The sequence below is a fragment of the Trichoderma asperellum genome, chromosome 4 (genome assembly GCF_020647865.1).
Source record: "Trichoderma asperellum chromosome 4, complete sequence".
NCBI classification, from domain to species: Eukaryota; Fungi; Ascomycota; class Sordariomycetes; order Hypocreales; family Hypocreaceae; genus Trichoderma; species Trichoderma asperellum.
In genome coordinates, this window is record NC_089418.1 from 4,762,856 (window position 1) to 4,790,850 (window position 27,995).

At 46.6% G+C, this 27,995-nt stretch overlaps 11 protein-coding genes across 11 annotated transcripts; 4 read left to right on the forward strand and 7 right to left on the reverse strand.

Moving 5' to 3' along the window:
- Positions 1-1,390: 1,390 nt before the first annotated feature.
- TrAFT101_007970 (uncharacterized protein) lies at positions 1,391-2,128 on the forward strand (the record flags this gene model as incomplete). Its single annotated transcript, XM_066128194.1, has 1 exon — positions 1,391-2,128. The coding sequence occupies one exon, from the start codon at positions 1,391-1,393 to the stop codon at positions 2,126-2,128; it is 738 nt and encodes a 245-aa protein (XP_065984311.1).
- A 1,694-nt stretch (positions 2,129-3,822) lies between these two features.
- Positions 3,823-5,467, forward strand: TrAFT101_007971 (uncharacterized protein). Its single transcript, XM_024908389.2, has one exon. It carries the CDS (start codon positions 4,179-4,181, stop codon positions 5,199-5,201), a length of 1,023 nt encoding a protein of 340 aa, XP_024758916.2. The 5' UTR covers positions 3,823-4,178; the 3' UTR covers positions 5,202-5,467.
- Positions 5,468-5,732: 265 nt separating this feature from the next.
- Positions 5,733-7,746, forward strand: TrAFT101_007972 (uncharacterized protein). The gene is made up of 3 exons (XM_066128195.1): positions 5,733-6,268; positions 6,368-6,917; positions 6,989-7,746. The coding sequence occupies exons 1-3, from the start codon at positions 6,180-6,182 to the stop codon at positions 7,160-7,162; spliced, it is 813 nt and encodes a 270-aa protein (XP_065984312.1). The 5' UTR covers positions 5,733-6,179; the 3' UTR covers positions 7,163-7,746.
- Positions 7,520-10,843, reverse strand: TrAFT101_007973 (uncharacterized protein). The gene is made up of 2 exons (XM_024905946.2): positions 9,250-10,843; positions 7,520-9,177 (listed from the first exon to the last, which is right to left on the reverse strand). The coding sequence occupies exons 1-2, from the start codon at positions 10,003-10,005 to the stop codon at positions 8,038-8,040; spliced, it is 1,896 nt and encodes a 631-aa protein (XP_024758914.2). The 5' UTR covers positions 10,006-10,843; the 3' UTR covers positions 7,520-8,037.
- Positions 10,844-12,215: 1,372 nt separating this feature from the next.
- TrAFT101_007974 (uncharacterized protein) lies at positions 12,216-12,521 on the reverse strand (the record flags this gene model as incomplete). The annotated part of the gene is made up of 1 exon (XM_066128196.1): positions 12,216-12,521. One exon carries the CDS (start codon positions 12,519-12,521, stop codon positions 12,216-12,218), a length of 306 nt encoding a protein of 101 aa, XP_065984313.1.
- Positions 12,522-13,216: 695 nt separating this feature from the next.
- TrAFT101_007975 (uncharacterized protein) lies at positions 13,217-13,602 on the reverse strand (the record flags this gene model as incomplete). The annotated part of the gene is made up of 3 exons (XM_024904091.1): positions 13,217-13,326; positions 13,381-13,430; positions 13,499-13,602. 3 exons carry the CDS (start codon positions 13,600-13,602, stop codon positions 13,217-13,219), a joined length of 264 nt encoding a protein of 87 aa, XP_024758913.1.
- A 637-nt stretch (positions 13,603-14,239) lies between these two features.
- On the reverse strand, positions 14,240-15,373 carry TrAFT101_007976 (uncharacterized protein; the record flags this gene model as incomplete). Its single annotated transcript, XM_024906602.2, has 1 exon — positions 14,240-15,373. One exon carries the CDS (start codon positions 15,371-15,373, stop codon positions 14,240-14,242), a length of 1,134 nt encoding a protein of 377 aa, XP_024758912.2.
- A 279-nt stretch (positions 15,374-15,652) lies between these two features.
- Positions 15,653-18,830, reverse strand: TrAFT101_007977 (uncharacterized protein). Its single transcript, XM_024908388.2, has one exon. It carries the CDS (start codon positions 18,659-18,661, stop codon positions 16,055-16,057), a length of 2,607 nt encoding a protein of 868 aa, XP_024758911.1. The 5' UTR covers positions 18,662-18,830; the 3' UTR covers positions 15,653-16,054.
- A 3,902-nt stretch (positions 18,831-22,732) lies between these two features.
- TrAFT101_007978 (uncharacterized protein) lies at positions 22,733-22,963 on the reverse strand (the record flags this gene model as incomplete). The annotated part of the gene is made up of 2 exons (XM_066128197.1): positions 22,733-22,769; positions 22,842-22,963. The coding sequence occupies 2 exons, from the start codon at positions 22,961-22,963 to the stop codon at positions 22,733-22,735; spliced, it is 159 nt and encodes a 52-aa protein (XP_065984314.1).
- A 1,232-nt stretch (positions 22,964-24,195) lies between these two features.
- Positions 24,196-26,168, forward strand: TrAFT101_007979 (uncharacterized protein). The gene is made up of 2 exons (XM_024908387.2): positions 24,196-24,625; positions 24,737-26,168. Exons 1-2 carry the CDS (start codon positions 24,237-24,239, stop codon positions 26,001-26,003), a joined length of 1,656 nt encoding a protein of 551 aa, XP_024758910.2. The 5' UTR covers positions 24,196-24,236; the 3' UTR covers positions 26,004-26,168.
- Positions 26,169-26,747: 579 nt separating this feature from the next.
- TrAFT101_007980 (uncharacterized protein) lies at positions 26,748-27,995 on the reverse strand. Its single transcript, XM_024906823.2, has 2 exons — positions 27,677-27,995; positions 26,748-27,587 (listed from the first exon to the last, which is right to left on the reverse strand). The coding sequence occupies exons 1-2, from the start codon at positions 27,807-27,809 to the stop codon at positions 26,902-26,904; spliced, it is 819 nt and encodes a 272-aa protein (XP_024758909.2). The 5' UTR covers positions 27,810-27,995; the 3' UTR covers positions 26,748-26,901.

Consider the following 27,995-nt stretch of genomic DNA (forward strand, 5'->3'; position numbering starts at 1 on the left):
AGAATCATAGGCTTGTATATAAATATACATATAGCGCTAAGATGCTGCGCCTAGACGTCTTCAAGTTATATCATGTCTGGCTAAGTGAGGAATTAAGATTTCATCAGACACGTTCAAACATTAAATAGCCCAACTGGTATATATTAAGACAGGGAAGTATAGTGCTCCTAATTGTTACTCTAGCGCTATAGCTTAGCGTCCAATAATTATGCTAGTGGAATTGTTGCCTCTCTGGCGACGAGCAAATGAGGTACATGTAGTTAATAAATGAATGGATAATTCGTATATGAGGTCATATGTAATGAGTAAAATGCGTTGAAATATTTGAAGAAAGAAGAAAGAAGAAAACAAAAAAAATACAGAAAAGAAAGCGAAAAGGGACAGGGCTGCGCCGTGGCCGTCTAATGCCCATTGTTGGAATCTACTCTATCATTAATTCAAGAGCAGATTATTAAGCAAATGGCTTATTAGATGGCTTTACCGAACGTGCGATTTGTAGAAATATTCACCGATAATACCGAATCCTACGGTGAGCGGGAAAATTATGTAATTCTAACACAGCGGGAGAAGTTTCATAGCATCGATATACTGCTCCCCTGTCAGACAGGGATGCTTGAAATCACTCGTCTCACAAGCTATCAAAGTTAAACTGGAAATGGCGTGCGATATATGCTTTAGTGAGCACAGTTACATTCGTTTTCGCAAGAGAATGGGATTAAGAAACAGTAATACTCTCTCGTCGTGATTATTAAATGCGCCAGCGGTATTAGTATTCGCGGAATTAGTATGACGTGAAACATGATTTGGGATACACGATGATACCAATAGTTCGTAGTTTAGATATAGAATCATCTTCATAGGTATTTATTGATTAATCAACAGAAGATTTGGAACATACAACTGCTTTAGCTATATATATATGAATGTCATGATAAATATCGTTCAGCACCCTAATTGAAAGTTCATCAATAAACATATTCCAGCTATCTCATCGATAAAAGCAACCATACCATCAAAATTTTTGAACAATGGCACAACAAAAGCACTATTAGTTACAGGGCCAGGCGATCGAATTGTACTAGGAACCAGACCTATACCAACTCCAGGACCCAAAGAAGTTCTAGTGAAGGTAGCAATTGCAGGATGTATGTATACAACATTTTAGTATTTGGTACCACTAGTGACTTGGCTAGTAAATCCCCATGACCAGCTTGTGCGTGATATAGGATTTTTCATCGGTAAAAATGTTCCTGCACCTACTGGTATAGATATTGTTGGAACAGTACATGCTGTTGGAAAAGATGTCAACAACTTCAAAGTTGGCGATTTGGTATTCGGAAATGGAGATCCGTTTGATGGAGATTACATGGCCACCCAAGAATACGCACTGATGGACATTGATTTCCTGGGGCATGTGCCATCATCTGTCACACAAGATGAGGCTGCTACATTACCCTTGAATGCACTTACTATGTACATCGCTCTTTTTGACGCATCCACACACGGTTTTCCTTCCCCTTTGACTCCGGCGGGAAAGTCGTTTGACTACAAACATACGCCTCTCGTCATCCTTGGAGGTGGCTCCAACTGTGGAAAATTCGCTATCCAGCTTGCTAAATGGGCCGGTTTCGGCACCATCATTGCAATCGCCGGCAAAACCAAAGCAGAATATCTCGTTGAGCTTGGTGCTACACATATAATCGACAGAACCTTGAGTGACGATAAAATCGAGTCTGAGGTACGAAATATCGTGGTGGATAACCTTCTGCATGTTTGTACTGCTGTGTTGCCAAAGGATCAGACACTGGGTGCCCGACTTCTGTCAAACAGCAAGAAAGGAACACTAGTTACAGTAACAAAGGGTACAGTCGACGAAACAAAACTAGGTGAGAAAAAGGCTGGATATAGGGTGCGCGGATTCCTTTGTCGCCCACATGCAAAGGATAAACGAGAGCTGGCAACTCTCTTCTGGAAAGCTTTCCCGGGACTTATCGAAAAGGGAATCCTTAGGCCAACTCCATATGAAGTGGTTAAGGGTTTGGATGAGAATAAGATCAATGAGATACTTGATGAGTATGGCCAATCCAAAGGACCAACCAGGCCAAACATTCATATAAGCGACGTATAGATAGATCGCTTTAGATAAACATAAATCAACGCTATTACTGGTAAATCCGCTATTTACCTATAAGCGATGGGTTTTGATTGCAGGCAGCTGAAATTGCGATTGGGTAATTGATTATGGTTGGGAGATATTGTATATCAAGCTTTTTGAGACAACAGTATTTATACAGTTTGCTATTCTACATAAATACGACTTTTGATTCATTATTCGGAGCATTGAACAAGATTCGCAGTGATATACCGAGAAATCTATTCCCGAATATATGGTGAAGGTGATCGGGATAAGGCCCTGTCGGAATTAAGCTTAAACCGTAACTCGCATCGCCGAGTCGTAGTATCAACTCCGAAAGTAGCTCTCAGTATTAGTCACGCTTGGGAATCGGGGTTAGGCGTTATACACGTATGATTAAGCACAACTCGACTCTTGTATTACCGCTTTGGTACTATTGACTTTCTAGAGTCAATAGGATTAACGAATTGAGAATCTACTGTCTTTATTAGTATTAGTATAACGGTTTCTCAGAGATAAGTATTTCCGCCGTATTTAGGACATTCACAGTGAATAGTATGGATGTATAGATTGCGAAGTCTCCTAAATTAAGCATAACTGTTGACTACTCTGGCGACCGAAGTGTAGACCTATAGAGCTGTAACCAGCCCTGCAGCTTCATTTTATCATTGCGAGTAAACAGTGGGGCAGAGTTGAAGGTCTTCGTCCTAATAAAATTTGATCCTGTTGAAGTTTCTCTAACTACGATATATTGTAAAAAGAGTTTTATTTGGTAGTCGCCTAAGCATATTATCCAATGAGGGGGGCTAGCCGAAGCCACTCATCTCTATATCGCGACCTCATATGTGCACAAGCTATCGTATACTACATTAAACTCCTTCCCGTGACTATAGAAGTATATCACTACTGTATCATCACTAAAAAATGGCTCCAAATAATATCTATTGAGACGCCTGGAATGCGCATCTTATCCCCACTTTTAGCCTCATCCAGCTCGCGTTTCGGAATTAACAATCTCCACCATGATTGGGCGATAGAGTAAGGATTCATGAGAAAAAAAAGGCATTAGATTCATGAAAATTTCTCATTTCTGTGACACGCGAGATTGTAAGAGTGGTGGTGGATCATTGAATCTAGGCCTCAAAGTAATAACCCCTTGGAAGTGACTGTGTAATTAATGCTATGAGTAGGATCAACTTTACGTTCCTTTTCCCTCCTTATACAGGTCTTGGTCCAAGCTCTTTTGCAGTGCATGACATCATATAGGCTACATCAGAGAGTAAGCTTTTACGCATCTTACCATGTTTGTGCCCAAATGTAACATAGTTGCCCATAGGATTCGCAGTCGTGCCTCGGCTTGTAGCAGCTATGAACTATGCTGCCAGCACATACCTCATTGGCTTCCTATGTAACACGATAGATTTTTGCCCATCGCATCCATTATGCAAGTAGCTTACACAGAATAGAATTAGCTAGAAAAAGGAATGAAGGAATGGGGCGAGCTACTGCGGCCTGGGCCTGATGCATATACCGCTTTGAGACTATCAGCCCGGACTTTGCGCTCTTTCGAAGAGAAAAAGACGGTCGCCCCACTAGTCTAGCGATTCTATGTTGTACACTTATATACTGTATGTAGGGAAAGCAGTCAGAAAATCCCGATTAACACCATGATTGGACCTCTGCCGTTTCTCGCGACAATCCACCCCTCGGAAATATCGCTTATTCAACATAGTCAACACATGGGAGATCCTCTTTTTCAGCCCTGATAGGTTTCAATCTTCGGAATTTCCACCTCTTGGATAAATCCATTTCCGATTCAGTGTCAGTCTGCAGCGCATTATTATGGACCTGATGTTGTATCTGCGGGTGCAACCCTCGATGACACCATGTTGAAAGCCCACATATATAATATACAGTTGTTGGCCTCGTCAGTTACATCATTACATCACTCTACTTCACTTCATTTTACTCCTCGCCCTCGACTTGATACCCTTTGTGAATAGCTGTGCTTCGTCGTAACAAAAAGTCCACCACAAACACCACAATGTCTCTCCCCAAGATGTACAAGGCCATGGTCACCCTCGAGGCCAACAAGCCCTTTACCCTCCAAGAGCTCCCCCTGAAGCTTCCCGAGCCCGGCCAAATCCTCGTCAAAGTCCTCGCCTGCGGTGTCTGCCTTTCAGATGTCTTCATCATCAACGGCCACATGGGCACCGCCTTCCCCCGTGTCACCGGCCACGAAATCGTCGGCGATGTCGTCGCCGTCGGTGACAACGTAACCCGTGTCTCTGTGGGCGAGCGCGTAGGCGGTCCTTGGCACGGTGGCCATGACGGAACTTGTCGCTCCTGCGAGCGCTCACAGTACCAGTTTTGCAAGAATCAGAAGATCAACGGAGTCAGTTTCGACGGCGGCTATGCTGAATACGTTCTTCTACGAGCTGAGGCTGCGGTTCGCGTGCCCAAGGAAATGGACGCCGCGGAGGTTGCCCCGTTCTTGTGTGCCGGAGTTACTGTTTTCAATGGAATGCGCAAGCTACGTGTTGAGCAAGGAGGACTGGTTGCTGTGAATGGACTTGGAGGACTGGGCCACTTGGCAGTGCAATACGCCAACAAGATGGGATATGAGGTCGTCGCTATCTCATCCGGAGACGACAAAGCCGCCCTGGCGAAAGAGCTCGGTGCCCATCATTACATCAACGCCAAGAAGAGCGACGCTGTCGCCGAGATTCTCAAGCTGGGCGGCGCCGACATGATTGTCCAGACGGCTCCCAACCCCGATACCATCAGCAAACTCGTCAAGTCTCTGGGCCCAGGCGGCAAACTTCTCAACCTCTGTGTTGTTGGAGAAGTTCCCGTCGACACGGCTACGCTGGTTTCCAAGGGCGCGAGTGTTCACGGCTGGCCAAGTGGACATGCATCCGACAGCGAGGATGCGATTCGATTCGCCCTTACACACGGCATTCGCTGCATGATCCAGAGATATCCGCTCGAGGAGGCGCAGCAGGCGGTTGACGATTTGATTGCCGGAAAGCCTCGGTTCAGGAATGTGTTGGTGATGAACCACTAAGCTGGATGGGCGGATTGATGGGGCGGTTGGAAGCGTTGTATTATTTGTTATGAAGCCATGAGAGAGAATCGTGGATTAGCTATATACATACATGTTAGCTAGAGCCTATTGGATGAACCACTAGACTAGAAGCGCCATAGAAGGCTCTAAAAGGAGAATAATGGGCATTGTGGCGGCGACAATCTACAAGGTTCCGGCGCAAGCTAAATGAAGATGAAACATGCATTTGATAGCAAACTCAATGTATATTTCTCATAAACATTCACTGACTTGTTATGTTTCATTAAATTTACAATAATTCCCATTTGCAGAGTGATACAAAACGTTACAACGCTCGTAGAAAGAGCACCTCAGCTTCTCCTTCCCTCTCAACGCCATTCTCGAATGTTCCATCCCCAGCATTAAAAATCCGCCGTAAATTCCGCTCCGGCGCTGCCCCGCCATTCGCCATGCGATGTAGAATTCAGGGTCCTTCCGCTTTTAATCTGCTACAGATTTCTTCGGACATCCGAAAATATCACCAGCTTGTCGCATCCGTAGAACATTTTTGCTCCTTTTTTTCTTTCCTCAGCATCTTCTGCTGGCTTTCCCTTTCCCCTTTCCCTGCAACTGTACCTATTCGGTATCGATAAGCTCAAGTTCCCGCCTTTCTCAATATCATTGTAGATACTGCCCTCTAATATCCTTATTCCCTGATCAGTTCTCCCACGTCCCGCCACCCACGTCGCATCGGCGCCACACCACTTCTTATCCAAAGTGATACATCATCGTACAATAAGATACACAAAAGTACACAAAATTTCACAGCCATCATTGAGCGGAGCAATAAGGCCGTCGAAATCCCTCCACTGGGCACATATCACTTCATCTCTCTCTGTACCTAAACCGCTCTTTTCTCCTCTTGCGAATAGCATAGCAAACAGCCTTTCTTCTTTCTTTCATTATCTATAGCGTCATCGTTGCCAAATCGCCGCCACCATGTCCAAGTCGCTGCAGCTCAAGGAAGAAGGCAATCGCTTCTTCCAGGCCGGCAACTTCATTGGCGCAGATGGCCTCTACTCCAAGGCGTAAGCTCTCTCTCTCTCTCTCTCTCTCTCTCCCAACCAAGCAAAAACAATTCCCATGCATGCATAAATAAGTACGGCTTAATCTCACATGTAACTCAGCATCATCGCAGACCCCAAAAACCCAGCTCTCTACACTAACCGCGCCATGGCCCGCCTCAAGCTGGGCCACTGGGAATCCGTCATCACCGACTGCCAGACCTGCCTCGGCCTCGCTCCTCAAAACATGAAAGCCCACTACTACCTCGCCCAAGCGCAGCTCTCCATCGGCGACTTTGACAGCGCACTCACCAACGCCCTGGCAGCGCACAAGATATGCGCAACCACAAACGACAAGTCGCTTGGCGCAATCACCAACATTGTCCTGCGCTGCAAAAAGGACCGCTGGGACGACAAGGAGAAGAAGAGGCTGCGACAGGAGCGAGAGCTGGAAGAGGAGATGCTGGCCATGTTGGTCAGGGACCGCGATGACATGCTCGCAGCTGAAAGTGATGAAACTGAGCGCAAGATAATCGAAGAGGAAGCAAATGAAAAGATGCAAACTCTCAGTAAAGTCTTTGAAAACGCCAGAACACAAAGCCTAAAGCGGCGTGAAGTGCCTGACTGGGCAATTGACGATATAAGCTTCGCCATCATGGTCGATCCTGTCGTGGTAAGTTGGATTTTCAGACCTCAGTTAAAGTATATATAGTCTTTGTTCTTCTAACATCCAAAAAAACACAGACAAAAACTGGCAAATCGTACGAACGCGCCACCATCATGGAGCATCTCCGCCGCCATCCCTCTGACCCTCTCACCCGCGAACCACTCAGCATTGCTGAACTTCGGCCGAATCTCTCCTTGCGCCAGGCCTGCTCTGACTTTTTGGAAGAAAACGGCTGGGCTGTGGACTGGTAGCCTCTTACTTCGTTTTGGACTTGTTCCTCAATTTTTTTTTTATCTCAAGTCTTTGACAGCGAGCGACTTTTCCTTTCTTCACTTCTACAAACTACACGCTAAGCTCGAATTTTTCTTCTTGAATTTTTTTTTTATGCGGGCTTTAGGTTCTTATGGTTAGGACCAAACTTCAGTATCCTTCTTCTTGTTACCCTTTATATTGTTGTATTCTGACTAGGCGTGGCATGGAATCGGTGTGATACAGGCATCGTACAGCGTTTTGAGGACATTTCTGCACAAAAGGAATTTTTTCCAGTCTTTATCAATGCATTCTTGACTTGCATATTATAGGGGATTGATCATCACTAGTGCTTGAAGAATGAATGCTGGCTATAAAATAAGGGACTTAATGAAACAAGTACCTGTCCCAATCATATACATCATGTATTGCTGTCCAAGCGCATAGCTCATCGTGAACCATCTTCCCCTTTTCTAAGCCACTATATACAAAAGACATGTTGCCTTGCCATCATTCATTTGTAATTGCACAAGCACGCTGCAGCCACCGCCGTTTTTCTTCTTTATACGTCTAGGGCAAAAAACGCATACATCTCTAGTTTCTTCACATAGCTCGCGCACAGTTATGGAGAGGGTATCGTCCCGTCATGACCGCCCGTTTCAAACCAAACCAACAACCCGCTTCTAAAGCGTCATATCATTGAATAGTGAATGTGAGACCAGCAAAAAATAGGAATAAAGCCGTCATGAATAAAATGCATAATGAACAAGCAATGTAGCCACTCGAAAAACTGTAATTTCATCAAACAAGACCGAAAACGCCGACCGAATGCAAAATATTGTCATCGCTTGACCGGTTGTGACCTGCACTTTCTTATCTAGATAAAAGCTGGGGCCGGAGGGTGTCCAACTCCTCCTCCACCAGCCGCTGGATCAGGTGAACCTCCTGGCGATGTTCCATGAGACGCTCCCGGAGATCCACCTGGCGATCTTTCTCTACCGTCGGCACTGGGTTCCTTGACAAGCCCTACGCGTTCCTCTTCAGACGGCTGGGGTGTTCTTCGGAAAACCCTGTTGAAAGAGAACTGGCGTCGTGTTCCATGAGGCGGTGGTGTCGGAGCGAGGAATTGGGGGGCATCGCCGGATTCGGCGCCGCGATACGCGGTGTCGGTGTTTGCGTGGGAGAAGTACATGTGCTCGCGCGTCGGGCCATAATAAGCGCCCGCTTCGTCATCAGGTTTCTGCTGGGGCAACGTAATATGCTTGAGGGCGAGCGGATGCATCGGACTAGGAATCTTGTCGGTACCATACTGCGCTTCTTCATCCTCGTCGTCCATTTCGCTGACGCTGAGAATGTGATGCTGGTTGTGGCCCCGACGGCCACGGATTGTTCCTGCTATGCTGGAGAAGACACCGGGAGTGCGATCATGTTCTGCGAGCTCTTCATCTGTAGGGAAATGCGACATGCCCAGCGGCGGATGAGGAGTTCTCGGCGGGGCTGGGGAACCGGGAATCGGCGTTGAAAGCCTAGTCGATCTGGTGTGCATACTGGACGCAATAGTTCGTCTTCGCCTCAAGCCGTCCCACTCGTACATCGGCTGACCGTCTTCGCTGATGGGGGCCATGCTCTCGGCCATCTTCTCTTCGTGAAGACGTTTGAGCTCTTCGGCCTCCATCCTCAGTCGTGCGTTGGAAATGCGCCTGACAATAGCAGCGGCGCCTCGGATTGCGTCTGCCTTGGGCTCCGTCTCGGGCTGTGCCTGTTCGGCAATGGTATGAATCTGGTCCAGATCGCCATTGAAGACGGCAGCATCGGGGACATCCTTGGCGGACTTGGAGAGCTGTAGCAGGACTACACCAGAGCAAATAGTAAGGAATCCCAACACAACGGTAACAATAGACTGGGCAGTGCCCTTGAAACCTTGAAATAAAACTGCGGACGTAATGATGGTGGTGCTAGTAAAGTAGACATAATATGTGGGTGTAACAATGGCGGCGTTGAAGAGATTGAGCGCTTTCTAAAGAATCAATCTCGGTTAGTTTTTCATTTCGCTATTGCTTCATTTCCATACATCACCATGAGGACTCACGTTAAGAAAGATAATTTCGGTAAGCAAGGTGCCCACAACAAAGACAAGCAGCACCCACAAGAACCATTGCTTGTATTCCGGCTGGCCGCCGGCCCATGCAATGATGGCGGCGCCCAGACCTTGGGTCGACACGACACTCAAGCCACCGATCCAGCTGCAGATCGAGATGTAGACCAACATATTCTTCTTACCATATTTTGGTCCGACGAAGAAAGCGACTATGACGGATCCGACAATAATGACGCCCGTGTAGGATAGAAACCCCGGTGTGATGACATATTTCTGCATTTCTTCGATGTTGGCGACGGAGGATTCCTGCGGTGCATTCATGACGATGACGACCGACCCCACGATGCAGAGAAAGCATGCCACTTTGCCGACCAGGCTAAGTCGCTCCTTGAGAAAGATGGCAGACAGAATGGTGGTGATGACGACGGACAGCGCACCAAGTGGTGTAACCAGGATAGCATCGGTGAAGGCGTATGCGACAAAGTTGCACACCTCGCCAATAATCATGAGGATCATGCCCGCCCACCAGTAGGCGTTCTTGAGGTAGCCATAGCCTTCGCCAGCAGCTTCGTTGTATTTGGTGTTCGCCTTCAGCAGGCCGACCTTTTTGAGGACGAAGGACGTTCCAATAAAGAGACCCGACCCAACCGCCAGACCAATGCCGATGGCCTTGTAGTATCCCGGCCGCACAGAGCCTTCGCCTCCCGGCACGATGCCAGCTCGTGGGAAGAGGAAATCATCATCCATGGCGGATTTCGACCAGCAGCCCTGGAGAGGGCGAGTCGACGAAGCGTGGGAGAGGAGGAGAGGAGGAGGAGAGGAAAGAAGGGCGAGAATGTCGGTTTGTAGTTTCGAGCTTGATCACATGGGCGAGTCGCGGGATCGACGGAAGAGAGGGATTGTGGTTTTGTTGGAGCAGTGGGAGTGATTGACGATGCGACGGGACGATCGAAAGTGGCGGTAAAATGAGGCTGAGCTGGGCACCAGTCTCGAGGATGGCGTTGAGATAGGGTTCGGCCGCAGGAAAGGATAATGAGAAGCGGGAAGCTAAACAAGACAGACGAAAAACGGAACAGGGAAATCGTCGACAAAACAGCGAATTGTGATGCTAAAGAAGCAAGCAGAGATGAGAAGAGGGCTGCAAGGCCTCGCCAGGACTAGGAATAGGAAAGGGAGCTACCAAGCAGCAGGGTCTGTTGTTGGAGATGCGGGCTGAGACAGCGAGGGGGCTCAACTGCAACGTGCACTTTGGAGATTGAGCTAGCTCTCTGGCCCAGCCCACTCGCAGCGCCCACTAGAAGCAGGCTGGGGAAGACGCTACCGGGGAGCTAGAGCTGCTGGGCTGGGCGCTATAAGGGGATCCCTGGACAGCGGCGAACAGCGTGTGACGGCGCCGTGGGCCACTGCTACGGCCGAGTGGACAGCGCGGCATAAGCAGTTGATGGCGCGCTGCATGCATGAGATGCTGAGATGGGCCGTCAGACGCCGGGCGAGAGCCGGCCAAGCGGCCAACAAGCAGGCTGCAAATCCGTCTTGTCCCTGCAGAAGGATTTGGCGAATGCGCTCGATAGCAGCTGATTGAATGTTATTTAGAGAGTATGCACTGTAGTGGACGGAGGAGGAAGCAGCCGACTACGAGCTTATCGCCTTCAAGATTCCGTGTCTATAAATAAGCTGCGCACAACGCCACCCTCCCTCCCAATACGCGTACAGACGACCCAACCAACAGCCAAATCTGGGTGCTTACGGCACACGATACAAAGCATGCACAGGCACACGCAGAGACCATATTTGAGCGTACAGCACTGTAATAGTGCCTACTTGTATAATTGCAGTAAAAATATTAAACTCGCATTCCCTGATGGAGAATTTCCTGCTCCCAGTCGCAGCATGGGCAAAACTCCATCCGCTTTCTAAATAAAGTACTGCTACTCCATCTGCGGGCAACGCCTGGCCGTGCCCGCAGGTACTGCTGTACGAATACGACGAGGGGCCCTCTCCCCCTGTTTCTACGGCGGAACCAACCCCCCAGCCTCTCTCTAAACCAGATTCTGCCAACGCCTGGCCTGTTTCTGGTTTTGCGAAGATCCGCCACAGATCAGCACCGGCTGACGCAACGGCTACGAAATGCACTGGTTCCAGCACAGCCTCGCTGTGGCTTCCTCGTACCTGCAAGCACCATGACATCTTTTGGGGCCTTTTGGGACTGGACTCGGGCCCAACCAACGGCCTCAATGCTGCTGCAGACAAGGAAGAATCAACGCTCGAGTTTCTCGCCATTGCCAAGTCTCGGTTGGCCCATCGCACACTCGACATTTCGCCTGATCCGTCCGTCCCTCGGCGTGTCCTTTTTTTTCTTCTCCTCTCCTTTCTTCTCTTCTTTTATCGCTCTCATCTCTTCTTCTGGGCCCAGCTTGGCTACTTTACCGAGTCCCCAAAAATGCTGCTGCTAATTTTATCCAGTTTTTAAAGCCCTAGCCTAGCGCCAAGAGCCCCTGCATCCTGGGCACGTCTCAATGTTACCTTCTAGATGTCATTCTAGAGGCTCCATGTCTTTTTTAGCAGCTGAGATTCAATGATGCCAATTGTTTGATATCGATATGCCCGTCATTCATTTTTCCGTCGGCTGCCTCCATCAACGTACTGCTAGTAGACAGTCTAGTACAGCATATACAAGACTAGGGCTTCCTTCTCTCAGCTGAGCTGACTGCATCACTAGCCAGCCACCATTGAGCTGGAATCATCATCATCATCATTGAGCTTTATAAGCACCCTTCGACTTATTTCGTTGAATTCCAAGCATCTGTCACTCTTTCGACTTTTGTGCACACGTTTTTGCACCCAATCCCTGCGGGCGCATCCCATCCTTTCAGCAGCCCTGGCATCGTCGCTACAGGAGGCGCTTCCTCTAACCAACCGCCCGCAAAAGCCTCGGGCAACTTGAGGCAGCCCCGCCATTAGACCGCCCCATAAATTGATACGCAGGTACCTGCATCCGCGCCTACAGCTGCAATGTAGATCATGTACCTCCTAAACGCCGCGAGGCTAGAGCCGGTCCAGGGGCCGGGCTTCTCTGACGCTGATACTGCGTGCGCCGTTTCAGCTGCCCTGCCGTGCTGGTCACACAAATTAAGACACAAAACATTCGATTCCATTCGCTCAACATAGGCGCCGCGTGTTTCGACTGTGTCGTGATGCGCAGTAGCAGTCTTGACCCTATCAATGGCCAGAGTTATTTTGCGATCTGCTAATCGTTTAGCCATGTTGAAACGGTGATGCCATCCGCAGCTGGTACCGCGTTTCAAATGGACATGTGTTCTGCGAGCACAATTGTGGACTAAACGAAGAAGAATTGTGAATACGAATACAACGTCGATGAATAAGCATAACTATCCTTCGGCTTTCGTCTTTGGCAAGTTTCCGAAAAGTGCAAAGTAAAGGCAACCATAAAGACGGGTGTGGTTGTTGCGGAGGACCGTTCCATGAATACATGTTTTCGTATCACACGACAGGGTTTTTGTGAATTAAGCATCTATTTACGACCAATAGACTGTAATATTACCCATAAAGAATAGTTTATTGTATGCTATCGTGAAATAGTACTCACGAATATTATTTGTTTTCGAGTGATCCTAGGGTTAGCTTCAGTAGTAAAACGAACCGAAATAGCAGCGGATATGTGTGTACATGTATGTTACTCATCCACACCAATGTCACGAAAGCAAATGGATTCTTCAAACGGGCTATAACGTCAGTCCAAAAAATGTTAGAAAATACACCAGTCAGAACTAGCATCTATAAATGAATAAAATAAATTTATTAATACAATTTAGAAAAAAAAAAAGACGTTCAATGCACAACAGGACTCTCCATGGGGTGGACGCAGTGACAATTTCACAAACGAGACAAAAGGTTGAATTCAACTTCTCAACTTATGATCATATTGCCATCTTGCCAACTAACAGGTATATCCAGCAAGTCCAGATGCATTTGTTGCAAGGAATCCCCAAGGTGGGTTGCAGTAGTTTCCGTCGTCGATATTGTCCAAGTTGAGTTCGTAGAACCATCCTGCTTAGTTTTAGAACCCGAGCCATGATACTATAACAACAATAGGAGACTAACCATTGGAACATTGGCACACACCATGGTCAATGCCACAATCAGGGTCCTCACTAGAGCATTTCAAGATTAGCTTCTGTAAACTTTTAAATAATCACCAAAGCAGTTTGAGAGGACGGACAAGGCGCGGCAGCCAGAGTCAACATCGCGATTCATGTTGTCAGTAGCTGTGGCAGCTGCGATAAGAGTCGCAGAAACAGACAAGACAAGAGCTGAGAACTGCATTGTGTTGGAGGTTTTGGATAACTTGAAAAGTGTGTAAGTAAATAATTGGCTGTTTGGGTGAGAGTGCTTGTTATCTTGGCTTGAGACGCAGAATTAACATATTGAAAAGGGAGCAAACAATGGTATTTATATTCATCAGTGTAGTCACAACAATCTCCGCTCTGTATCCATTTGGATATCCTCTTTCACAGAATTTTACTTCTTCGTCCGAATTTGCTAGCGTTCAGGCAGATGTGCTCTCAGACCAACTTACCAATGCCTCCAGCAGCCAATCAACAGAGCTATTCCAGCGACAATAGCGCATATCTGACTATTATTGTAAACTATTTATAAATATCGCGCAATGTCTGGTGAAAGCCTATTCCTTCCTTCCTACCAGCGTAGAACTTCCGCAACATCGGTTCGTCGGCATACTCATACGAGCTTCCTTCAGCATTTTCGCTCTGTCTTCAATACCCTCGCCTCATAAGGCTAGTATGTCTCACGCCTTTGTATTAACCCTCTCGCAATATGGGTCAAGTGGGTGCCACAGTATCTTGTCTGTTCTGTTCAGGCAGAGTAATGTATCACATTTGTTAAATTAGGTAAGTGGGGTGTATGGCATCTCTTCTTACATTTTTGCCAGCTATCTATCATATTACAAGCTTTCTGATTTTGTACTCTTTTCTAGCCACTTCCGCCGAACTTCACCATTCATAGTTGGATGCCCAAAGATCAACTCGTTACCATCAGGTCCACAAGGCCGACCTTCTTCATGCGACAAATAGTAGTAGCGTAAGAATCCAGCCCTTTCGCCTCCGATATTGGCAAAATAATTCCAAAGGGGGTCCATTGGGGTTTGACATGGTCCAAGGCAGTGATATGAACTGCAGCTGAAGTTCCATTCCTCTTTAGTTTCATCTTTCGTGAGCGAAACGTCGTAGTCTGTGTTACAGAGCAAACATGACCCTTTTCCTAAAGTGAATCCACATGCTTTCCAATAGCGTCTCATTCTCTCAGGGAAAAACTCAAAATCAAAATCTCCAGGGTGACCACATGGAATAGTCCACGAATACATGGGAGTAACTGGATACATTATGATCATGCAACTCATGTGGTTGCAGATTTTCGGCTGTATGCTGTTGAGTAGCCGCGCAAGATCGGCCCAAGATACACTAGGTCCAGCAATAGTAAAGAAACGAGCAATGTATAGCTTGTTGTCGATAATCTTGGGACTATACCGAAGGGAAAATCTCCATAGCCCTTTGCCTCGCGGCTGTTCTTCCGGGATCCAGTTGAAAGTAGGCTCTTGCACTTTAATGCCGTACACGCGACGCATGGCCCTTTTCATGTTTGCCTCAGTTCGGAAAATGCCATGCAGGCACTGATCGAGCTCGAGCTCTGTCTCAAACGACACGCAACGCTCTAGGTGTCGAAGAGATATGCCGTGCAAAAGACCGTAAGAATGGCGACTCATGGTCAGATATGCGTCCATAAAGCAAATATTGCCATGCTTCATGAATTTGTAATATTCGTCCGAGAAGATGATGTGTTTATGAAGTTCAATATGGCCGTTTCGCCAGGTTGAATTCAGCATGTATCCGTTTGACATGTCGCAAGTCCATTTGTGATCTTGGCCCTCCCAGTTAAGCTCGGGCTTTAATCTCTGCAGTTCATTACAGCAGGGGCAGAGATAGCTTTTCGGCAAGTCTCTCTGTAGAGATAAAAGTAATTTTCTTTTGTCGGCGTGATTGAGACGTGGTAGGTCGTTTCCGGGGAATGCAAGCGACATGAGGAACTTGCAGCTTAATGCCAAGGACATACGGCATGGTAATTCTGTATGGCCGATTATCAAATAAAGTAACTCGTTTGGTAGGTCAAAGAGATGTCGAGGAGGTGTCTCTGTGTTTGCTGGAAAATGGCTCTCTACACGCGCCTGCATGTTTTCAGATGTTGTTCCCTCGGGCAGGCCCTGGGTTCGGCACCGTATTTCTACGGTATCCCGCATTTCGAGAATTTCAATGGAGAATATGGGAAAGTATCGTAAAGATCAAATGTTTTGAAGTCCGGCGGCACTAAAGCTGGGCTGCATTAAAATCGCATTCAAAGACGAGGAAGGAAGTCTTTTATATCCCTCGTTTACATTAATTATAATAGTTTACGACGCGTCAAAGTGACTCCGTGCAGCAAAATTTCGTGAGAAGGCTTGTTATGTAGCGTATGCATTTGATAGAAAGTTCAAGTCTCCCACTTCACATATAGTTTCAATATTAATTTTCATACGTACTAGCCCAACAACTCTAACTCCTAAATAGCCCACTATCTTCCACCGTGGTTCAGCATATAGTTTACCAGCGAAGAGTTTAACGCCCGCTGTTCTTGCACTCAAGTTTTCGCATGAGATACTGTGGATGTTGCTATATTGAAGATCTGGTTGCTATAGAGATATAAACTAAGACTGCTCCCCGTAAGGTTAGGCATTTTCTGCGCCTCGCCACTCCTTCCACAATTTCGACCACCAGCCAACGATGCGCGTAGATTGACTCGCCTTGGCCTTGGATGCGTCAGACGAAGTATCATCAAAGCCGATTGGATTGTGTGCGTATGCGTTCAACCTGTCAGTCACCCAAGGTCCAGCATTTCCAACCGTCGAAATGACTCCAGTGGTGGACCCTCCTCCCAACAAAACCGCAAATATGCCGCGAAGCGGGAAATCCAAATACGCCGGCTGCGATAAGTCAAAAGGCTCTCCGCGCTGCCAAACTTCGGCTGCAGTCTTGGCCTTGATCAGAGTAGGGTTGAGCTCCAGCAACAAGACGGTAGGGTTGATGTTGTGGTAGTCAGAGTTGATATCGGCATCGCCCAACAAATAGCTGCCTCCCGTACCCCAGTGCTGAGAATCATAATCGGACGAGACAGTATCCGTCACCAGTGGCGCATGACTTGCAGGAATCTGCCAGGGCATCACAGGCACCTGCAAACTGACACTAACATCTTTAACAAAGTCGTAATAGCGACGCCATTCGTATGGACCGTAGAAATAGCCGTTTGGGTAGGCACGCCTGGTCCAGTCATCGGCTTCGTATCGGTCTATAGCAAGGAAGTCTGGTGCGAATTCGCCGTCATAAGTGCCAAGTTTCTTAATGTAAGCAGTAGTTTTGTTTGCTTCAACGAATGGATCATTGTTATCCGGGCCAGAATTGTAAATCCAAGTAGAAGTGCCGCCGCCCCAGATATTAACCTGCCAGCCAAAAGTAACACTGGGTGCCACTGTGCGAATAAGCCAATTGACGCCATGAGTATATCCTGCAAAAGTGTCGGTGATGGAAGCAGGAATCTCCTTGTCAATCTTCCAGTGATCAAGGGCGCCTTGTAATGGTTCTCTGACAGGCATGGGGTAGTCAGTGAGATTCTCTTTTTGGCCTTCTCCAAGGAAGTCAGCGTTAACAATAAAACCTGCAGGCACCGGGTGATCGTCGTCGATTGCGCCATTCGCAATGTTAAGAGCCAAGATCAGATTTGCAAGACTGCAGGTAAGACCCTTTGTATCTTGAAGCTGCTGGTCTATGTATCCTAAAGAGAGATTGCAGGTATAGGAGATCATTACTGGCAGAACCTTACTGCCGTCTGCAAGCTCCTTTTCCACATCGCGTGCAAGTTGGATTGTTCTGCGAGTAGCCGTATCATCAGTTAAGTATACGTGCTTATCTCCAGCACCATCGATACCGGCATATTTGAAGATGGATGATATACGGGCCGCAACAAGGTCTTTGACATTGTTAGGTGTCAGATCGACGAGGGCGCCAAAGCTCAGATGATCAGGAAAGCCTTTAACATTAAGCTCAGCTCCCTTCAGCAGCTCAAGTTCAAGAACCGTGCTGCCATCTTTCGCCACAGTCAAATTGGTTGCAGCTTCAACCACATACACAGTCCCGCTGTTGATAAAGCTTGCGCTACCGACCGTGTAATCGCCTGGGGCTACCGGCACAGAGAACGGTGTAGTGCCAGCTTTAGCAGGGACTTTTTGGGTATAGACCACATCCATTGAGGTGAGGCGCACCAAAATGTCTTGATCAACCTCAATGTCGGATTTTACGACGATGGGTAGCTCGACAAAACCCGTGGTGTCAACAGGCGAAGACTTTACATCGTCTTCGCCGAATGTAAAAGTGAATAACTCGGCCGAAAGAGTCTCACTCTTCGCAGGGAGTGTATATTTAACATTATTCAGAGTGATTCCATCAACTGACACTTCAAGAGTTCCTTCTGCCGGAAGACGTCGCAGTGAAGTCGTGTGGTTTACAGGGCTGTAGAAATCCGTGAGCAGATTACCGTCGACGGTCAGCTGCACGTGAAACTTTTCACCTTGAAGCGCCGAAATATCTCCAATAGTCACATCCACGGCACTGTATTTCGATACAGAGCCGAAAGAGACCTCGACATCGGTTGACTCGCCAGTTTTGACGGTCAGAGATGTGGGTGACACCTGAGTTGCAGCAACAGTTGTTTGATCTTCTGTAGCGAGTTCCGCTGCTGAAACAGTGTAATCACCAGCCGGTAGTTTCACCGATGTGGTGTCATCGAGAGGCACATCGACGGGGGTCTTTTGAAACCCTTGTTGGAAAACAAGAGACACCTTGAGAGAGGCGAGAGCTGGGTCAGGAGCAGATGCGGCAGTGATTTCAACTGTCCCATCTGTATCGGGCAACGCATCAGCGGCAAAGGCGAAAGAGTCCAGATACGTATCGGGATGTTTGGTTAAGTCACCATTGATACCAAATGTTATGGTATCAGAAACGTTGAATTTATAAGGGTTTTCAAAATTAAGCTTTACTGTAATGAGAAAAGTTGAATCGTCAATCTGATTGAAATCGACCGTTGGCGTGACATTCTGCCAAGGATTGGTGGACACAATAACATCATCTTTTCGAAGGCTAGAGGGCGACTTGAACGTAATGCCAAGGAAATTCTTGATGGTCACTTCTGAACCGTCGTCATATTGAAGATTCGAGACAATCAATTGACCGTAAAATGGGGTTGCACCCGAACCAACCTTAGCTTGGTACGTGATAGAAGGCATGATATATTATCGTATGTTATCAGCTTTTATCCTTTTTATGATGATGGTTTAACGGTACAGGTTAAACAAGCTACTTTAGAAAGTTTAATATGGAGAAAGATGAGACTATGGGAAATGGTTTGGGCAGAGATATCTTGCCTCATTATATACCTTTTGAACCTACCATGACCTGCGCGTTTATTCCACCTCCATATATCATAATTGCCATTACTCGCTATTTCATTTACAGTCGAATGATATGAGATAATATGTCTTGACTTATTACCTAATTAACTTTGCTGCCTATCACGCAATATGCAGGCTGCGTCTGTATCACACTCAGTTCGGAAAGTTTGTCGAATTAGGTGACCGAGTGGCTTGACGTTCTTTGCCTCGCACGTTTCAATTGAGCTTTTTTGAGTTCATGAAAGCCAATTGACTCATGACACATGTGAGAATCAACGTAATACTGTCTCACGGTAGCTTGGCAAGACAAGCCGTGGTCCTTCTAAGCAAGTCTATTCGACAAAGGCAGCATGGACTTGATGCATGTACGCAAATATATGGCTCGAGCTAAATAGCAGTATTTCTCGGTTGCGTGACGAATAGGGGTCAAATCTTGCCACTCATTATTTACTAAGAAGATGACAATATCACTAAGCCGAGTAATATACCAATTGAGCGAGAAAGCTCTCCCCATCGAGGTTGTTTATATATCTACACTTTCTCGCTGTGGCTGTGAGATCACACGCCTCAGTGCAAGGGATTATCAAGAAGGTGATAATAGAGCAGAATAACACTCTAGGAGATTTTGGCTTTGACTTAGCTCTGTATTTAATGAATATAGCAGTTACAGATCTTATTTTGTACTGTTCATTTACTTCGTAGCTCCAATTTGTAACCTCAGTTATATTGTACGAATTGTATTCTTTATTTGATCACACACTTCATGCAGGAGGAGAGAGTTCGCATTCTATTGGAAAGGAAACTAAATTTAGCTGCACAGCGTTGAGCTGAATTCAAGACCTTCCACTGCGCTTTATGTCGCACTAGCCAATAGTATGCCTTTGATCCGATAGTATATTCCACAATTGAGACATTTAATGAGCCCCTTCCACGGATACACGTTGCTTTGACTGATATGCATCGGATATGGCTCGTGTGAGGCCGCATTGGCGGCCCGCACAGGTCATTGACTAGGATGAAACAACGTTGCCACATTTGACTTGACGTGGTACCCTTGCCTATGTTATGATATAGAGCAGAAGCATAAATACTAGCATGCTAGTGTTAGTATATACAGTGTGTGGTATTTTAAATCTAGCCAATCGTTCAGACTTAGGAATCCTAGCTCCATATGAGCTATAACCATCTTGGTCATAAATCATCCAGTCTATTGGGCACCATTGTTGCGCACCGATGTCAAACAACCCAAGCTTGGCATATACGAGAAATAGTATAGTAGTTTTCACGCACGTTCTAATCGTACTTATTCATATTAAATAGTAGCAAATAGTAGCCTAGATCGCATCTCAATAGCAATCCGCGGGCTATGTGCCGTGTATGCTAAACTACAAGTCCTTGGCAATCATCCTGTAAAGGTGACACTACATATGCTCAGAGGAAATCTCCCATTCATTGTGCCATTTGACTTCCAAGTGATGGCCTTAGCCAGCGTCAATTATGCACTACTGCATCAGGTCGGAACCATATACATGCAGGTGGCGTCGCGGCAAGTTGACTGATATGTCGACTGTGTCTCAGACTTGGTCTGAGACTTGGATAATCGTACATAAACACTTTACTAATACTACAATCTCTTATCTTTCACGATATTCCGATAACAAACAATTTGACCTTAGTAAATGCAATAGCTAACATTAACATTTATATTCTCAAAATAAATAGGCTGCATGGGATCTTATGCCCTTGCTGGCTCGCTCACGAGAATCGGTCTTTTTTTTTTTTTTTTTCATTAAAAGTTCAAGATGAAGTCATTCCTAATCATTTGGTAGATTTCAACCAAGAATCATAATGAGTAATGCCATTTGGCCTTTTCTCATCTCATTCGCTGTGCTCTTGGGGTGCATATATGTCTTATATATATATTATCATTATGAGGAGCTCGCATTACAGTAAGACTTACTTTACCATGGCAATCTATGTAGTAATACTCTATTCTTAGCTAGGCAAAGCTGGGGAAAGGCCCCACATACAGTCCACAAGGACGGGATAAAAAGTTGACCATGCACCGAGACTGAGACATGCATGTCAAGTCGCGAGTTGAGTTGCCATGGCTGCTTTAGTGAGACAAGCATATAATATTATAAAACACGCAAAACTTAAAGAATAACGGCTTGAAAACTGATTCACTATTAACGAAAAAATAGTTGAGAAATATTAGTTGAATGTTGAATGATTCATAGGAAAATGAGTTGAATAAGATTCTGAGGGACCAGTACATTGCCATATAACCTAGAGAGCGATCTTTCAAAGCTTTAATGCGCTATTATACACAACAATACCAATTGCTTCATTAAGCCTTAGAGATATTGAGAAAATGTACGAAACAAGTCAACAATTAGATTACTATTAGTATATAGAAATGTACATGGTCACTTGCTAAAATAGCTCCAAGATCAATTATGATTGTATAGCAGTTTACAAAGGGGATGAGACACATTATTTATATGTGGATTTTCGTCCCATAAAATGTTACATAGCCTACTAGATAAGCAAGCCAATGGCTGCCTCCTCAACCTTAACTCTCAACTCTCGCTCTCGTTCCGTAACCGCATTCCTGGGATACTAATTTTTGTAATTGTCCATGTCTAAAGCCCGAGCCGTGAGACCGACCAGAGTACATCGCTCCTTAGCTTGTAGAGATGGTGTTCCTAAAGGCCTCATCGGCAGCATTCAGCATGATCACCGTGTGGGTGTATATTTACGCCACAATTGTACCGTTACATCCCCAACCACACTCTATCCCAGTACCATAGCCGTCATGTACGGGCCCGAATTGTGACTGTGCGTCGATAAAGCGGAGTTCATGTTGGTATTTTCGCCGTCTGCAGCTACGTTTAGCCGTCGCTCTGGAGAGTGCAGTGGATTTTCGCAGGTGTCAATCCAACTGGCCGAAGGAGCCAAACACGCGGCAGCGGATACACCACGGGTCTATTGCAGCGCATCCCCATCTATCGCGGTGACCGATCGTGTGAGTCAGCGTAGAAGCACGTCCGAAACAACAAGAGTATCAAACAGACTTGACAGGTACCCATCCGATCTCCTCCACTGGCAACCTCAGGCACAATTTGCGAGTGTCATCTACAATACAGTAGACAAGAGCTATGATGTAAACAGCTCGACGGTTAGCGCACCAGATGCGCCAACTGTGGGTGAAAAGAAGAAATAGAAGAAAGCCCAAAGATACATATTATGTCCTCTGTTTAATGATGCAATGTAGTAAATCGCTTACATTATAAAGCTAGTTGAAAGTTTGTGCAGCTTGCTCTGCACTCCCAAAAGTCAATTGAGAGATTCTTTGATCAGATGGTTTTGAATCGTTAATAGCCACCAATGGCGCCTCTTTGTTCCTCTCATCATTGAGTTCAGCCAGACTGATGTTGTGCTCCAGCTCTTTAAAACTCCCATTTCCGTAACGTTCAACTTCTGAAACTAGATACTCAGTGACCTTTCAACAAACAAGTATTAACTATGACGAGCATATAGTCGCTTCCTGTTTATCTATGGTGCTGTGGATGCCTCTGAGCAGTGAAATCCACTCAGGCATAATACCACCGTTTTCAGCAAGGCAGATAGCCCGGTTTTAGCGATAGGCAAGTGAAAAAGAAATGCCAAGACAAAGAGCATGTAGATTTCGGTGCTATTCTCAGGGCATATACAGGTGCAAGCGGTGAGGGTGCCTTGAAAGAAGCATTATGATGGTCCCTTGCTTGTGATATGTACATTATTTGGCGATCCAGATTGAAGCGGTCAATGTGAAGAGCAGAAAGTGAAAGAATTCCGGAGAGAAAACATTGGCTTGAGAAACCTAACTGGAGTGTGAATATACGCCTAACGCCAGTCCAAGCTTCAGATAATTGGCACAGGAGGACCCTTGTCCGTTGCACTGGATGCAGTCAGCAGTTAGGCGTGCTGTAGATTGACACTACACGGCTTGAATAGATGTATAAGTGCTCACTTACCTTCACCTCCCTCGATTTGCAGACTGTGAAGCCTCTTCGGATTTCTTGATTCGAGCTGCGAGATACTTTCTTGGCCGGTATGGACAAGGGCGGCATAGTGAGGGATCGTAGGTGGCATTGAGCCTGACAGTCCCAAACATGCGAGAACACAAGCATCAGACTTAATACCTACTAAGTCTACTCGCCCACAAGACGGATTGAGGAGATACGCTATGTCTAAAGCGTTTACAGATTGCAAGAAACGACTGAGTAATACTGGGTCGTATTACAACAGACCTGGAAGCTACGAGATCAGGAAGAAAGTAACGTCGTATTCGAACCTGAAGCCGGATAGATTCGGGATATTCGGGATACCTTTAGGAACCCTATTCCTGACGGTTCTTTATTGCTACCCAACTGAATTTTCTATTTATCTAAACCTAGACTTAGCTTTAGGCAACCTAGGTACCCCCTTGCCCAAGTCATGCCCTTCGGCCTTTCTAGTGCCCTGACCAAGCGCTGTCTGACATACATCCGAAGGATCCGAACACACTGAATCAAAGAAAGATTTTGAATGGAATGGGTGTTAGTAGCCACAGAGACTGATGAGAGGCGAAGAAAAAACGGAATACAAGAATCCAAAGAATTTGCAAAATAGTATGACAGAATGCGGGAATGCCAGATTAGCGGGAACACTAAACTAGAGAATGCGGGGAAGTGATACTATTTCCCGAGTTAAGCTAATTTTAACTACCGACTTCAGATTGTACACCTAGCTTTTTTGCCATAGGACAGGCCAGTGTCTTGTATAGAAATGCAAATGTCAATAGGAGTTGAACAACTTGAGAGAGTTGCACCAATTATGAAACCAGTTTTCAAGATATATTAGAATAAGCAATGCTAAAAGAGTATTGTTCTTAAACCGAGGCCGTCGACGTGCAATTATAAGCTACCAAAACAAGCAACTCTTTGACAGATTGATAACGCGGGGAAACGCGGGGATCCGGCATATTTGGGTTGTATTGCAAAGAGCAAAATTGCCCGAAGCTGTCATGGGAACTCGGCGCCAGGGGTTGCGACATTACTATTTGTGCGCTTCTCAGGGGGGGGCATAAGAGCCGGCTCAATCTAGCCAATGGTTGTTCTTTGCAATTGCCGACCCCGTGTGAGATGTCACCATTCTTCGTTGTCAAATCAACCTGTCAGTTAAGAAGTTTTCAGAGAAATGATAACAATTTGTGATGGACACAATGACATAGATAATTTTTGCAGGAAACGAAATATTGGTGACATCTTACGTTCTGTACAAAAAGCCATCATCCCCTTCCTTTACAGCAGCATCTCGAACTCAACCCATAAAGCATAAACAACTATTTGCCCATATCCATTCAAAATTACCATCATCTCCTCTAATGAGGGCTCTACTATTTGCTCTCGCCTACGGGCTCCAATCAGTCGCTGCCGCTTCGACACCAGTCCCATCAGATTCGGGCGAGGATGTGCAAGCATCATGCAGCTTATCGACATTTACAAAGGCAGGTCTCCTCCCCCAAGGAGCGAGCATTGAAAATGTCACATCTGTGTCGCAAAACGGAGCATATGGCGAAGGAGCGGTAAATCTAGGTTACCCGATCAATCCAACTGGCCTGCCTTCTTTATGCGCAGTTATTGTCAAAGTAATCAGTTCCAACGAGTCGAGTTATCGGTTCGGGCTTTTTTTACCCTCTCCGAATCAATGGACTGGCAGATTCCTAGCCGTTGGAAATGGAGGTTTTGCTGGTGGGATTAATTGGCTCGATATGTATGTATTAGGCGTATGCTCTGCTTTTCCATCTTTCCCCTTACCCTTTGTGCAGCTCTGCTACTCGCAGCATTCCAATTTGCTCCCAACTAACTTATATCGTTATAATAGGGGTCCAGGGCCGCACCTTGGCTTTGCAACCATTTCCACAGACACAGGCCACAATTCCGCAACAGCAGACATCACTTGGGCGCTGAACAACATCGATAAGAAATCGGACTGGGGCTGGCGCGCGATTCACGGGAGCGTACAGCTCGGCAAGAAGCTGACTGAGGCTTACTATGGTTCGCCCGTCCGGTACTCGTACTACAGCGGGTGCTCAACGGGTGGTCGACAAGGGCTCAAAGAAATACAAACGTCTCCTGATAGCTTCGACGGCGCCCTTATTGGCGCTGCAGCTTGGTACACTAGCCATATCAACAACTATGTAGTCAAGCTGGGCATGTACAACTTGCCCGTGACCGACCCAAAACATATTCCACTCGCGCTCTTTTCGGTCCTTTGGGCCGAGGTGATCCGCCAATGCGATGGAATTGACGGGGTCGTTGATTACATCGTGAGCAGTCCCGAGCTATGCAAGTTTGACTATACCCCAATACGCTGCAAAGGCTCCCCTTCCTCAAGCTGCTTCACAGACGCCCAGATTGGCACTGCCAAGAAGATCTACGGTGACTGGTACTCCTCAGAGGATGGCCGGTGGCTGGCTGATGGTCTCACTTACAGCTCAGAGGATCAATGGTACCTCTACCTTAATGGCACCGCCCCGCAGGCCTTTGGGGTGGAATACGTACAGAACTTCCTCCTCAACGATCCCAACTGGGACTGGACCACCTTCAACGACAGCCTCGTCACTTATGCAGAGCAGCACGATCCTGGCAATCCAACAGCCGATCAGGTCAACATATCTCCTTTCAAAGACCGTGGCGGAAAAATCATCATGTACCATGGTCAGTCCGACGGCATTGTGCCCACCAAAAACTCGGAGACGTACTATAACCGCACCATCGACTACTTTGGTGGTCTAGAAACCACCACAGACTTTTTCCGCCTATTTCTCATTCCAGGTATGCAGCACTGTGGTTTGACGTCGGTAGGCGCGCCGTGGAATATTGGTGCTGCCTCTCAGTCTACCACTATGGCGACGAACATGTGGTCAGTTCCGGGATTCTCAGACAAGAAACATGACGCGCTGTTGGCCTTGGTGGACTGGGTTGAAAATGGGAATGCCGTAGACCAAATTGTTGCGACAAGCTGGAACAGCCTCTTAAATCCTTATTCGGGTGTATATGCGCAACGGCCCCTTTGTCCCTGGCCAAAGAAGGCAAAGTATAACGGTGTAGGCTATGTGAATGCTGCACAGAGTTGGTCGTGTGCATGAAGGTGGTATGTATAGGATCCAATATATGCCAGCACACAACTTTCTATTGTTGTGTGCACAAAGCGTACCGGAAAAGATTTTGGGGGTCAAGAAAATTACATGTAGTCTTAGCTTCGAATTGTCTGTTTAATGTACCCCGTTGAAGACTCAATTGATACTATCGAGACGCTTTAAATGGCAGAATGTGCCAATTTATGGCTGGATAGAGTGAAAAGCTGCTATATTATACAAACAGATTATCTAACTAGGTGCTCTGGATTCATACCTATATAAGGCAGACTATTTGTACAAAAATTAGTGCAGCTATATTGTATATTGTTAAGGTGGCTGTAGAGATCAATGATGTTATGGATACCTGTTGAGTCTACAAAAGATCATGCATCTCGCGCAGCATCAAAGTCAAGTCGAATCGCGATATCACCTTAGAAATGTCCATTGGGATAGAACCGAGCACGGCGTTGGCTCTTTTATTAATGTGCCGTAGGCGCAGGCGCAGATTTGAAGCCGCGGTTGCATTTTGGCCCCCATCCAGGATATATCCGTCCAATCGCAATACGGCCGCCACACGAATCCAGCAATGCAATATGCAAAGCTAATGTATTTCGAGATGCATATGCTCTAGCAGTCGCCAACCTTGTACTTTAAAGAATCTTAACGAGGGCTAAATATGTAGACGGGGTTGTACCCATCTCGATCAATTTCTTGCACAACTTCAATTGTCAATGACACAGAACAGGTTTTTTTGCAACTTCCTGATGTGATTAAAAAGACTATATAGTTGGTCTGTTAAAAGGAATACTGCCAATATCTAAGAATTCATGCGTGCATTTGCCAAATTTACTGTTACAGGTATCATCAAACTCCTTTGCAAAACGTTACAAGCAGCCCTCTGCTAAAATTACATCTTCCCCTGCAAGTGCCACTGGAATATCTTCCTAAAAATCTCCTTTCCATTCCCTTCGAGGACATCTCCATGGCAAGGAATCAGCGTCGTGAAATCCCACTGATCGATGACCTTCAGGCTGTCGCTCATGCTGTTGCGATCCTTGGCTAGATGCCAGTTAAACCGCTTTGGCCAGGTAGCTTCGCCACTGGTATTCTGCACGCTGTGGAACAGCTTATTCAGAAAACCACTGGGCCTCTCTGACTCGGGCACCTTGCTGTACTGCTCAGTAGCCGGTAAGTTGAACATCAGATCCGCCTCGATCAGGACCTTATCCGGCCTGTAGTTGAAGACGATTTCCTTGTTGACATGGCCGTCGACGTACTCGTAGTCGAAATCGGCGTCAAACTCTTCGCTGATCCTGATGTCACGCTTTCCGTCCTTTGTGAAGACAACGGCAAATTTGTCGTCGTTAATTTTGGGGTCCTTGGTTTGCTTTGCGCGCTTCTCAGGAAGCCCCTCTGGACCGATAATTTTGGCTTCGGGCCATTGCTTGGCCCACTCAGAGATGAAGATGTGGTGTTCAAAGTCAAGCGCGACGATGTACGCGACGTTGCCTCCCAGCTCGGCGACCTTGGCCTTGGTTTCCTCCGTGAGGGCCACGGGCGAGAAGACGGCGAGATTGCCAGATGTGAGCCTCACTATGGGATGCACGATTAGCACGGGTGTTGGCGAGTTGGTGAGACATTGTGGGCGCTAAGCCTTATTATGTGGGAATCGTGAGACATACCTAGCGTTCCACGGCCGCCAATCTGGATTCTGCCGAAGCGTGCAAAAGGCACCGAGAAGGCCACCACATTGGGTGTGACGTTGCGGATGACCATGAGATCAGCCGGATTGGCTGGAATCAAGCTTGCAGACATTTTGAGTGAGTCTGAAGTGCCGGATGAGAAGTGGAAATGTCGTTGCGCAGCTCGAGAAGTGCGTAGAGGCGAGTCTAAGTCGAAGAGAAGAGTCTGGGTGACGATGCTATTGCGTGTGAGTCCATGACGCAAGATTGGCGATGATGCGACGCGGCCACTATTTAAGCACTTGGGCCACAAGGCTAA